We start from the raw sequence: 13,863 nt of genomic DNA, 5'->3' as shown, positions 1-13,863 counted from the left end.
AAGCCAAGCAGCTGTGTGCGCGTCTACGTATCTACATGTGCACAACCGGGGAGCTGGTTAACTATATTACGAGAGTAGCGTATGTGTGTTTGCGACATACTTGTCATACTTGCCAACCCTCCCGAATTTTCCGGGAGACTCCCGAATTTCAGTGCTTCTCCCGAAAATCTCCCGGGACAACCATTCTCCCGAATTTCTTCCGATTTCCAGCTGGACCTGTGTGAGGACAGCCTGTCGTCACGTCCGCTTTTCGTGCCGGCCCAGTCACGTTATAACATCTACGGCTTTTGGAGCTCAGTGCGCAATTGCACACACAACAAGAAGGAGACTATTATATATGTCTCCGTTATCCATAGGTTTATCTATAACCCATAAAGTAGGCAGGCACGGAGCTATTGCTCAGCGTGTGTTTATTCCAGCCGACACGTTAATACACTGACACACAACATCCGGATTCCCATCATACTTTGTTTCAAAACTATGGCAAGTAGTAATGTCCAAACAAAGATAGTGACAGAGAATAGAACGAGGATGGACAATTCAACCCTAAACTCACTCCTTTCCTGCAAATTAAATTTCCCCTATGCTCTTTCAAAGGCTGCTACTGGCTACAAAGCATTGCCCTTTCAAATACAACAATGAGTAGAAAGGAGTGTTATGTGTGTATATATATATATATATATGTGTGTGTATATATATAATTATATACATATATATGTGTGTATATATATATATATATCTATCTATATACATATATATATATATATATATATATATATATATATATATATAAGAAATACTTGAATTTGCCCTGAAATTCAAGTATTTATTTTATATATATATATATATATAAAAGAAATACAGAATATATATATATATATATATATAAGAAATACTTGAATTTCAGTGAATTTACCCCATGAGGCAGAGAGGGGCAGAGCAGAAAAGAAACAGCAGATCAACTTGTCTAAAAGGGGGGTCTATTTAAAGGCTCGAGTTTTAAGATGGGACTTAAATGCTTCTACTGAGGTAGCATCCCTAACTGTTACCGGGAGGGCATTCCAGAGTACTGGAGCCCGAAAAGAAAACGCTCTATAGCCCGCAGACTTTTTTGGGCTCTGGGAATCACTAATAAGCCGTAGTTCTTTGAACGCAGATTTCTTGCCTGGACATATGGCACAATACAATCAGCAAGATAGGATGTAGCCAGACCGTGTAGTATTTTAAACGTAAGTAGTAAAACCTTAAAGTCACATCTTAAGTGCACGGGAAGCCAGTGCAGGTGAGCCAGTATAGGCATAATATGTTCAAACTTTCTTGTTCTTGTCAAAAGTCCAGCAGCCGCATTTAGTACCAACTGTATTCTTTTAATGCTATACATAGGGAGACCCGAAAATAATACGTTACAGTAATCGAGACAAGACGTAACGAACGCATGAATAATGATCTCAGCGCCGCTAGTGGACAAAATGAAACGAATTTTAGCGATATTACGGAGATGAAAGAAGGCCGTTTTAGTAACACTCTTAATGTGTGACTCAATTGAGAGAGTTGGGTCGAAGATAATACCCAGATTCTTTACCGAGTCGCCTTGTGTAATTGTTTGGTTGTCAAATGTTAAGGTGGTATTATTAAATAGATGTTGGTGTCTAGCAGGACCAATAATCAGCATTTCCGTTTTCTTGGCGTTGAGTTGCAAAAAGTTAGCGGACATCCATTGTTTAATTTCATTAAGACACGCCTCCAGTTGACTACAATCCGACGTGTTGTTCAGCTTTAGGGGCATGTAGAGTTGGGTGTCATCAGCATAACAGTGAAAGCTAACACTGTATTTGCGTATGATGTCGCCTCGCGGCAGCATGTAGTTGCTATAGAGTGCAGGGCCAAGAACCGAACCCTGGGGATCTCCACACGTTACCTTAACATAGTCCAAGGTCACATTGTTATGGGAGACGCACTGCATCCTGTCAGTAAGATAAGAGTTAAACCAAGACAAGGCGAAGTCTGACATACCAATACGTGTTTTGATACGCTCTAATAAAATATTATGATCGACGGTATTGAAAGCAGCGCTAAGATCAAGAAGCAGCAACATAGATGACGCATCAGAATCCATCGTTAGCAATAGATCATTAGTCATTTTTGCGAGGGCTGTCTCTAGAGTGATTTGCCCTAAAACCGGATTGAAAGGGTTCACAGAGATTGTTAGATGCTAAATGTTCATTTAGCTGCTGTGCAACAATTTTTTCGAGGATTTTCGAAATAAACGGAAGGTGGGACGGTGGTTTACCTTGAGGTCAGGATCGAGGTTAGGTCTTTTGAGCAGAGGATGAATGACTGCTTTTTTGAATCCTAGGGGAACAGTGCCAGAGGAAAGTGACAAGTTTATAATATTTAGCACTGATGGACCTAATATTACAAAAAGCTCCTTGATAAGTTTGCCAGGAAGTGGGTCAAGTAAACATGTTGTTTGTTGTATTCCATTTACATGTGTACCTCAAAACCACACATAAACAGTATACCGTAAATTCTAGACGAAAAGATGGTACCTTTTTTCTTCCCTTTGAACCCTAAAACGGTACGGCTAATTTATGGATTTTTCTTCACTGACGGCCATAATGCAAATAATTAAAAAAAAAACAATGCAAGCAAAGAAACTGAAAAGGTGTGTTATTATTTTGCTATGGCGTTATCTTTTGGATGAGTTTGCCTACTGCAGTGCTGCAGTGCCATTCTGTTTATAGCTGTTAGGATAGGATAGGATACAATAGAATTGTATTTATCCCACAATGGGGAAATTACATCCAGAAGTAAAAGTTTTCTCGTTGTCCATAGCGTTTTACTCGTTTGGATTCTTCATTCATCACTCCATGCTACGTTTGTAAGTTTTACAATATAACTAAAGCAATTCTTACTTACTTAACCGTTCCATGTGTGATGTCTGTAGGAGTGTTTTCATGCATAAAAGTATGTGCTATTGTAATGTAATGAAGCGAGTGTCGTTGGCATTTGCTAATATGCTAACACATTTACGAGTGTCTATGTTAGTATTATTAACTTACAATGGCATTCTTTTTGTATTGTTTCAGTGTCGTAAAATTCACTAAAACGTCACTGTGGAGTTATTGAGTCTGTTTATTTGATTGGAGAGTTAGTTGTTTTGTTTGATCAGCCATTTTACAAACACGGTTTAGAAACAATTAAGATATGTAAATAAACATTTACAAAATATTTATGTGTAAATAGCTCATTTCACAACATATATACCTGCGGCTAAAAGTCAGATGCCTCTAATATATGGAAATATATTTTTTCTTCAAAAATTTAGTGATTGTATACCGATATTTATAGTCCGGAAATTATGATACTTATGTATGACACAGTTAGTGCTGCTCCACATTGGTTTGACAAATCATAAGCAGAGAACAAACAATTAATACAAACATTATCTCAAAGACAAAGTTACAGCAGTAAAAGTTAGTTCACAACATATTTACCGTATTTTCCGGACTATAAGACTTCCCACGCTTTGAACTCCGTGGCTTATAAAATGATGCGGTTTGCTTATAGATTTTTCTTTGCTAACGACATTGATGTTTTTTATTCAACAAATAGTCTTATAGAACACCGACAGACACACTGAAAATGTGTGTTATTGTTTGCACTATGGGGCCAACTTTTGGGCAAGTTCGCTCACAGCAGGTGCTTTGAGTTGAAAATGTACTTCCTGTTTCTTTCCTTGAACCAGAATGGTAAATGGGTTATACTTGTATAGCGCTTTACTACCTTCAAGGTACTTAAAGCGCTTTGACACTATTTCCACATTCACTCATTCACACCCACATTCACACACTGATGGCGGGAGCTGCCATGTAAGGCCCTAACCATGTCCCAACAGGAGCAAGGGTGAAGTGTCTTGCCCATAGCGTTTCTGCTCGAAAGGATTCTTCACTCATCACGCCAAGCGTTTATAAGTATTACAATATAACTAAAACAATTCATACTTACTAATCCGTACCATGTGTGATGTCTGCAGGAGTGTTTTCATGCATAGTTGTATCTGCTATCGTAATGTAATCAAGCTCGCATTGTTAGCATTAGTGAATATGCTAACACGTTTACAAGTGACTGTGTTAGTAATATTAACTTAGAATGGCATTCTTTTTGTATTGTTTCAGTTTTGTAACCTCACCAAAACCTCGCTGTGGCCTTATTAAGTCTGTTTATCTGATTGGAGTGCTAGCTTCCTCAGCTAGTGTGTCAATGACGATGACTTCCGTTTTGTTTGATCAGCCACCTTAAGTCCGACTCAGTGGCCTAGTGGTTAGAGTGTCCGCCCTGAGATCGGTAGGTTGTGGGTTCAAACCCCGGCCGAGTCATACCAAAGACTATTAAAATGGGACCCATTTCCTCCCTGCTTGTCACTCAGCATCAAGGGTTGGAATTGGGGGTTAAATCACCAAAAATGATTCCCGGGCGCGGCCACCGCTGCTGCCCACTGCTCCCCTCACCTCCCAGGGGGTGATCAAGGGTAATGGGTCAAATGCAGAGAATAATTTCGCCACACCTAGTGTGTGTGTGACAATCATTGGTACTTTAACTTTTAACTTTAACTTACTGCCCTGTGACATGCACTGTTTGCAATCAATTAGGGTATGTAAATAAACATTTACAAAATCTTTCATACTGGTATATATCTGCGCCTTTTACTGTAGTCCGGTGCGGCCAATATATGTAAACATATTTATTTCTTCTAAAATTTGGTGGGTTCTACTTAAATATCGGTGCACTCTATAGCCCGGAAAATACGGTAGTCACTTACATATGATGGCTTGCCAAAGTTTTCCCTAGTCAAATGTAAAAACGTGTGTTTAGATGTGAGCACATCAGTGCTGCGCTCTAAATGTTTAAATTGCCTGCTGCAGACAAGCAAAGAAAAAGTTACAATCAAATAGTAACAGAGACAACGCTGACATCTACTGGTAAAACAAAGTAAAACCAACGTTGCAAATTAGGTAACTTGGAAGTCCAGAATAATGATCACTGTTGTGAAAAGTTGTTTTCTTTTGTCCTGTCCAGCTTCTCAGGCAAATCATATTGTTGATGTAGATGCTCAGATTTACTTTACAATAGAGAAGTGTGGGATATTTTTCTTGTTGCTTTATTTGTATTTGACTTTATTAAATGGGTTTATATTAGGAGGGAATAGAAAGAGAAAAAAAAGGAAGACGGAGGGGAAAATTGCGGGGACAAGAGGGGGATAAGACAGAGACAATAACCACAACAACAAAAGAACAGCATCAGCAAACACAAGCTAAATAAGAGCTCTGAGAACTGCAGGGAGTGTTCTCCTGTTAGAGTCAGGACTAAACATGGTGAAACTGTGTTTCAGTTAATGCTCCGAAAATTTAAGAACAGTGTTCCTGCCTTAACGTTAGCAATGTTCAAATCTGGCCTGAAAATACTTTTATTTAATTGTGCATTTGACAACTGAAAGTATTTTATCTACAGCATTTGATTGATTTTATTAATTTAATTATAATAATGAGATAAGATGATTGTGTTTTCGGATTTTAAATTGAATTATGATTTTATATTTTTATTTTTGCTTTCTTTGAATTTTTTGTAAAACACTTTGAATTGCCATGTGTATGAATTGTGCTCTATTAATAAACTAGCCTTGCCATTGGATAGTATTGTTGTCAATCAGATCAAAATCATGGTATTGAACAATTATTATATGTACAATTATATTAACAAAATAGGTTATAAATGTAACAGTTAAGCACAATTTACACCAAAGCATAACTAATATATATTATCTATAACAGAAATAAGTGTTATAAATGTAGATTACAATCCTAATATTTCCCTTTTTATCACCATTAGAATTTTGGCAACCATAATTAAATGAGGTTGACCGTTGGTGATATTAATTTTTACAAAGTAGGCTTTGCTGCATATCAAATCAAGCACTTTTACACTCACGGCGGCTGAAGAACAACAGTGGCTCATCTTGTTTAGTTTTTGTGTCCTGTCCAGCTACTCAGGCAAATCATATTGTTGTAGATGCCCATATTTATTGTACAGATTTACTTTACAAAAAAAAAGTGCGGGGATAATTCTCTTGTTGCCTTATTTGTATTTGACTTCATTAAATGGATTTATATTAATGTTTGGCACAGCCGGACCGGAGGAGGAGGGGATAGAAAGAGAAAAAAGGAAGACAGAGGGGGAAATTTTGGGGACAAGAGGGGCACATTCATGAGGGGTTCCCTCAATCATCAGGGAACCCCTCATGAAACAGGCCAGTAGAGATGAAGTAGTCTTGTGATTTTTTCCCACACATACATATATTGCGCTCTACCACGGTATCGAGCACTATTTTTTGGATAATCTTATTAAGACATATACACATATATATATATATATATAAGTGCAGCGACCACCCTTGTCACTTACAGTAATGCCTTAAAAAATTGACGGCAAGAACATGCCATATATATACATATATAATATATATACAGTATAAATATACATATATACTGTACATACTAGGGTTGTACGGTATACCGGTGCTAATTAAGTACTGCGGCACTAATGAATCATAAACGGTACTGTACTGCCTTTAAAAAATACCGGCTCCCTCTTTTTTTTTTTTGCTCAGCAAGAGGTGCTTTAAAATATGGCTAGCTAGCGGTTAACGTCCATCGGCAGTCGGCGGTGTAGGGATGTAACGATAAATGGTATAATGATAAACCGCGGTAAAATTCCTGACGGTTAGTAAATTATAAATGATAAATGGGTTGTACTTGTATAGCGCTTTTCTACCTTCAAGGTACTCAAAGCGCTTTGACACTACCTCCACATTTACCCATTCACACACACATTCACACACTGATGGAGGGAGCTGCCATGCAAGGCGCTAACCAGCACCCATCAGGAGCAAGGGTGAAGTGTCTTGTTCAGGACACAACGGACATGACGAGGTTGGTACTAGGTGGGGATTGAACCAGGGACTCTCGGGTTGCGCACGGCCACTCTCCCACTGCGCCACGCCGTCCCTAGTAATACCGTTTAAATTTTTAATTACCGAAAAAACGTCATTTATTATTGCATTTTAGGCAACACTGCTTACTTCCTGGAAAACGAGTCAAGCGGCGCCGGCACATGCGCACTAACGTCGTTTGGCCGAGCGCTTTGTTTAATTTCCTTTCCCTTCGCTTCATTTCCATTAAATTAGCTGTTAGTAGGCATGTTACCCTACTCTTACACTCCTACAACGCAGCTCTCCCACAACCTAGGGTTAGCTGTACCTGTTTGATTAGCCACAGTAATTATTGGTATACGAACAAATATAACCAATGCTTACTCAGTGGCCTATTGGTTAGAGTGTCCGCCCTGAGATTGGTAGGTTGTGAGTCCATTGTTCTCTGTTTGAATAATTTTACTTGATCAAACCTTTTCTACAGTAGCATCCCACACTACAAAACAATAAAAGTATGTTTGATTCCTACTGGTATCGGTATCTACTTATGACAAACATTGTCCATGGCGACAACTCAGTAGAAAGCAGAGAAATAATAATCAACCATGGATGACAAAAGGATTAAAAAATGGTTGTAATAAGAATAATACACTATATAGAAAATGTATAGCACAAAGAACTACAGAGGCAGAAGATAAGTACAAAAAGTATAAAAACAAGCTAACAAACATACTACGATCATGTAGAAAAGAATATTACAGTGAATTATTGGACAGGAACAAAAACAATATGAGAGCAACATGGGGCATCCTCAATAGCATTATTAAAAATGGCACTAAGAGGGATTACCCCAATACTTCTTAGACGGAAACAAAAATAATGACAACATAAAGGAAGTAGTTGAAAGCTTCAATAATTACTTTGTAAATATTGGACCAAAATTGGAAGAAAGGATTCCAGACCCGTTTTCAATTGAGGACTATAATGACATCATAGATAGAAATCCCAACTCAATGTTCCTCAATAGTGTGACACAGGAGGAAATAGTTATAATCGTGAAAAAATACAAATCTAAGACTTCAACTGATTGTAATGGAATTGATATGGCAACGATAAAAAAGGTTATTGTAGAGATCTCATTAATGTATATTAGTAGGTACATTTCCAAACAAAATGAAAATAGCTAAAGTTGCACCAATTTCTAAGACTGGAGACAAACACCAATTTACAAATTATAGACCTGTTTCTTTACTTCCACAATTTTCTAAAATCATTGAAAAACTGTTCAATAACAGATTAGAGAGTTCCACAAACAAAAATAGAATACTCGAAGAGAACCAATATGGATACAGAGCTAATATTTCAACTTCGATGGCTTTAATTGAAATTACAGAAGAAATTACCAATGCAATAGATAATAAAAAATGTGCGGCAGCAGTGTTTATGAATCTAACCAAAGCATTTGACACAATTAATCACAATAATTTTATCAAAAACTACAACGATATGGCATCAGAGGGTTGGTCTTAAACTGGATAAGAAATTATTTAACGAGCAGGAAACAATACGTGAAGCTAGGTGAACACACATCTACAATGCTAAATATATCCTGTGGTGTACCTCAGGGATCAATACTAGGACCAAAATTATTCAATCTCTATATAAATGACATGTGTAAAGTTACACAAGATTTAAAGTTAGTATTATTTGCGGATGATACAACTGTGTTTTGTCCAGGAGAGAACACACAGAAGCTAATACAAATAATAACAGAAGAAATGAACAAATTAAAAAGATGGTTTGACAAAAACAGACTATCTTTGAATCTCATTAAAACTAAAATAATGCTATTTGGTAACAGTAGAAGAGAAAGTCAAACAAATACAAATAGACGGAATAGAAATTGAAAGAGTAAATGAAACAAAATTTCTAGGTATAATGATTGATGATAAATTAAACTGGAAATCTCATGTAAAAAATATACAACATAAAGTAGCAAGAAACACGTCAATAATGAATATAGCAAAACATGTTCAAGACCAAAAATCACTTCATATTCTCTACTGCTCGCTAGTGTTACCATATCTGAGTTATTGTGTAGAAATATGGGAAAATAACTACAAAAGTACACTTCATTCATTAACGGTGTTACAAAAAAGATCAGTTAGAATAATACATAATGTTGATATAGTGAACATACAAACCCTTTATTTATTTAATCAAAAATACTGAAATTCCACGACATAGTGAATTTGCAAAACGCTAAAATTATACACAAAACAAACTAAAACCTGCTACCCAAGAATATACAACAATTCTTCTCAAAAAAAGAGGAGAAATATAATCTTAGAGAAAAATGTAATTTAAAACATTTGTATGCACGTACAACACTTAAGACTTTCAGTATATCAGTATGTGGAATTAAATTATGGAATGGATTAAGCAAAGCAATCAAACAATGTACTAATATGATCCACTTCAAGAAAGTCTTCAAACTTAAAGTGTTTACAAAGTACAAAGAAGAAGAACCTTGATAAACATTCTCAATTTATTTCATCCATCCATCCGTTCATTTTTTCAAAATAATCTTACTCATCTCACCATATGAAATGTAATTTACTTCACCGAGTATTATTTATTTATTTATTTATTTTTATTGTGATTACTTATGGAGTATATTGTGAATAAATTGAGAACAGGAAGTGAACAAAAGTTTTAGCAACTGTTATGTAAAAGAAAAGGGGTAGGATTAAATAAGCTCTGCTTCTTCCTACTCCTTTTCAAACATGTTGAAAAGAGAAACTGGAAATTGTGATGTATCATGTTGTATGCTTGCATGTTCGAAATAAACTCAAACTCAACTCAACTCAACTCAATGTTGGTGAAGTGAAAAAGTTGTATTTGGACACTCCTACCATAAATGTACATTTTTCATTTGCTGAAATTCTGCGCCTTTTGGGGCTACGGTTGCACAATACTTTTAAAACTGTGATTACAAATTCATAAAATTACAAGCAGATGCAATGTTATTGGATAAAAAAATTAAGCCTTAAAACATTACAACTGTACCTGCAACTTTTGCTGTCACGAAATCAGGCATTTTAAGCATCCAAAAATCACAAAAAAAAGCCCACGAAATCCTGGAGACACTGAGTGACACATGGCTCTTCCGGCAAGTAATAATGACAGTAAATACTCTCAAAAGTTAAAAATAATCCACTGAAACAGGAGTTAAATTGCAGAAATAAAGAATAGAAATGATGGGACGAGCAAACATGTTTGACTGTGAACGCGCCCTAATGTTTTCTTTTATTTTGAAGGAATGTTTTTGGCACAGGTTTGTTTGCCATGCAACTCTGCACTTTTTGCCTTGCACACTATTTGATGCACGCAGCTTGACTAAGCAGACCTTCACACCCTGATCACACACTAAAACTCTCTCTTTCTTGTTAACAAGCAGCTAAGGAGCATGTGCGGCGCAACCGGCAAAGTCGCACCTTTTTGGTGGAAAATGTCGTAGGGGAGCTTTGGTCGGAGCTGGAAGAAGGTAGAGTCTTTTTTTACTTGTCGTTGTTGCCTTCTGCTTCTTTTCCACAGTAACTCCTTCATGTTTCCTCTTTTGCACTTTGGCCTTTAGATTGACATCTATTGCACTCACATTTTTAGGCATCTGCATAAGAGTTGTAAAAAACATCCTTAATGGCAAGGACTACTTCCTGGCTTCGGAAATGTACTGTAGTCTTTACACTACTGCCATCTAATGTCTCGGAATTGCAAATGCATGCATATAATAATTGCAAATGATTATCAGACATGTAAGAAAACAAGATATAAACTCAACAGCATAGTTGATATTGTCAGCTCAGTCCTAAATGTTATATAACAAATAATGTATTTTAATATTAAACAAATTAACACATGAATGCACACAAAAGTACCGAAAATTGGTACTGTTGAGTACCGATATCGATTCATATGCACCAAGTACTGGTACCTTATTAATTCAAATTTGAAAGATACCCGTACTGAAGTGGGAGTCATGGCTAGTGATAGTGCCAAGGAGCTTGAAATTAATCTTTTGTTGTTAAAATCTTCTGTTTGGGAACACTTGGCTTTTACATCGAAATATGTAAACAGAAAATATGTTTTCTTGCTTTACTTCAAATAAACCATGACCTTAAAGGGGCGCTATTATGCAAAACAAACTTTTCTTACCTATTAGTACCTGCTGTTGGGTATTTGGGATCTGCATAAGTCCCAAAAATTTGAATTAAAACCGTGGAGGCATCGCAGAGATATTTATAAAATAATCTTGCCTTCTATCATACTTCCTCCAAACAAGGCGTTTGGAATTTGCACAACCTGTGATGTTTTTCACACCAATGATGTCACCGGATTATCCATATATGGAATACATTTTGCCAAACTGCATTGTAGTCCAACACTGTAGTCAATACGCTCCTGCTTTTTCTCCATCCCCTTGTTTTAAGGCAGACTGGATCTTACATGTACATGCAACCTCCACTGTTGCCATTTCTAATAAAAACGTAGCATATATTTCAAACTTAATCTGTCAGTATATGGATGTGCTAAAAACTACTACAAAGATGGCAGGCAGATGACGTTGTGGAATTGGAGGCACGTAAATAAGACTGCCCACAAAAAACGGCGCATCATGAAGAGGCGGTCAAAAAGTGGCTTAAAAAAGGTCTGTAAAACATATTATATGCAACATTTTGACCAAAGACCCACCATTACATGTTCTGTAGACCAGAAGGAAGGTCCCAAATTAACCTAAATGGTGCCGTGCCCAAAAAGTCCGAAATGGACCCAAAAGGTCTGCAGCCCTGGCTCTGCACCTGAACTCTTTGGGTACATTTTGGAGCACCAGAACTTTTTGGGTTGAGTCCATTTTAGAGTACTTAGATTGATATATATATATATATATATATGTATATGTATGTATATACAGGTAAAAGCCAGTAAATTAGAATATTTTGAAAAACTTGATTTATTTCAGTAATTGCATTCAAAAGGTGTAACTTGTACATTATATTTATTCATTGCACACAGACTGATGCATTCAAATGTTTATTTCATTTAATTTTGATGATTTGAAGTGGCAACAAATGAAAATCCAAAATTCCGTGTGTCACAAAATTAGAATATTACTTAAGGCTAATACAAAAAAGGGATTTTTAGAAATGTTGGCCAACTGAAAAGTATGAAAATGAAAAATATGAGCATGTACAATACTCAATACTTGGTTGGAGCTCCTTTTGCCTCAATTACTGCGTTAATGCGGCGTGGCATGGAGTCTATGAGTTTCTGGCACTGCTCAGGTGTTATGAGAGCCCAGGTTGCTCTGATAGTGGCCTTCAACTCTTCTGCGTTTTTGGGTCTGGCATTCTGCATCTTCCTTTTCACAATACCCCACATATTTTCTATGGGGCTAAGGTCAGGGGAGTTGGCGGGCCTCTCCTGTCTTCCTCCAGACTCTGGGACCTCGATTTCCAAAGGAAATGCAAAATTTGCATGGTTGGGTGATGGTTTGGGGTGCCATGTCATCTGCTGGTGTCGGTCCACTCTGTTTCCTGAGATCCAGGGTCAACGCAGCCGTCTACCAGCAAGTTTTAGAGCACTTCATGCTTCCTGCTGCTGACCTGCTCTATGGAGATGGAGATTTCAAGTTCCAACAGGACTTGGCGCCTGCACACAGCGCAAAATCTACCCGTGCCTGGTTTACGGACCATGGTATTTCTGTTCTAAATTGGCCCGCCAACTCCCCTGACCTTAGCCCCATAGAAAATCTGTGGGGTATTGTGAAAAGGAAGATGCAGAATGCCAGACCCAAAAACGCAGAAGAGTTGAAGGCCACTATCAGAGCAACCTGGGCTCTCATAACACCTGAGCAGTGCCAGAAACTCATCGACTCCATGCCACGCCGCATTAACGCAGTAATTGAGGCAAAAGGAGCTCCAACCAAGTATTGAGTATTGTACATGCTCATATTTTTCATTTTCATACTTTTCAGTTGGCCAACATTTCTAAAAATCCCTTTTTTGTATTAGCCTTATGTAATATTCTAATTTTGTGACACACGGAATTTTGGATTTTCATTTGTTGCCACTTCAAATCATCAAAATTAAATGAAATAAACATTTGAATGCATCAGTCTGTGTGCAATGAATAAATATAATGTACAAGTTACACCTTTTGAATGCAATTACTGAAATAAATCAAGTTTTTCAAAATATTCTAATTTACTGGCTTTTACCTGTATATATATATGTATACATGCATACACACACACACACACACACACATACATATAAACCAACAAAGCCATACATAGGCCGGCAGGACAGCGATTGAGCCACGCCACCCACTGTCCACCGAGAGCCAGCCGATCAACCCCACCCTGTACCACTGACATGCCACCGACACATACCCCACAGCGCAAGGCCCGACCAGACGGGCATGGACCCCGCCCAACAGGAAGCGAAACCCGCATGACGCCACACAAAAGAAATTAATAAATACAATTACATTTAAAAAATATTTAATATAAATAAATAACAAAAATGCAACCTCAGCGAGGTCTCTGCCCGGGAATGACAGGCCACTAGACCGCAGTTCCCGCAGCCCGCGCGGGCCTAGGAGGCAATGAGGGGCGGGCCGCACTCCTGAAACCCAACCCACCTGTGCATGTGATGTGGGAGTGTATAAGGCCCCCAGAATGTCTACTGTGTAGTTAAAATTAGACGGTCAGCCGTTACAGCTAACCTCCAGTCCCTATTGATGTGTGTACTGTAGCATGAGGGAGCTATGAATGCTTGTGGGGATTAATAATGTGATTAAAATTGGGGGACATC

General features: G+C 37.6%; 1 protein-coding gene across 4 annotated transcripts in view; it reads left to right on the top strand.

Moving 5' to 3' along the window:
• hspa12a (heat shock protein 12A) overlaps nucleotides 1-13,863 on the top strand; it is a 172,835-nt gene that overhangs the window by 146,811 nt on the left and 12,161 nt on the right. For 3 of the 4 annotated variants that reach the window (XM_061963892.1, XM_061963901.1, XM_061963884.1), the window contains one exon: nucleotides 10,449-10,535. The exons of the other annotated variant lie outside the window; for it this stretch is intronic. In XM_061963892.1, the coding sequence (XP_061819876.1) occupies nucleotides 10,449-10,535 (87 nt within the window). The remainder of the gene's footprint in view (nucleotides 1-10,448; nucleotides 10,536-13,863) is intronic. 4 annotated transcript variants of the gene reach the window in all.

This window comes from Nerophis lumbriciformis, linkage group LG02 (assembly GCF_033978685.3).
Source record: "Nerophis lumbriciformis linkage group LG02, RoL_Nlum_v2.1, whole genome shotgun sequence".
NCBI classification, from domain to species: domain Eukaryota; kingdom Metazoa; phylum Chordata; class Actinopteri; order Syngnathiformes; family Syngnathidae; genus Nerophis; species Nerophis lumbriciformis.
Note: the sequence above shows the minus strand (reverse complement) of the source record. Positions and strands in the feature narration are given on the sequence as shown.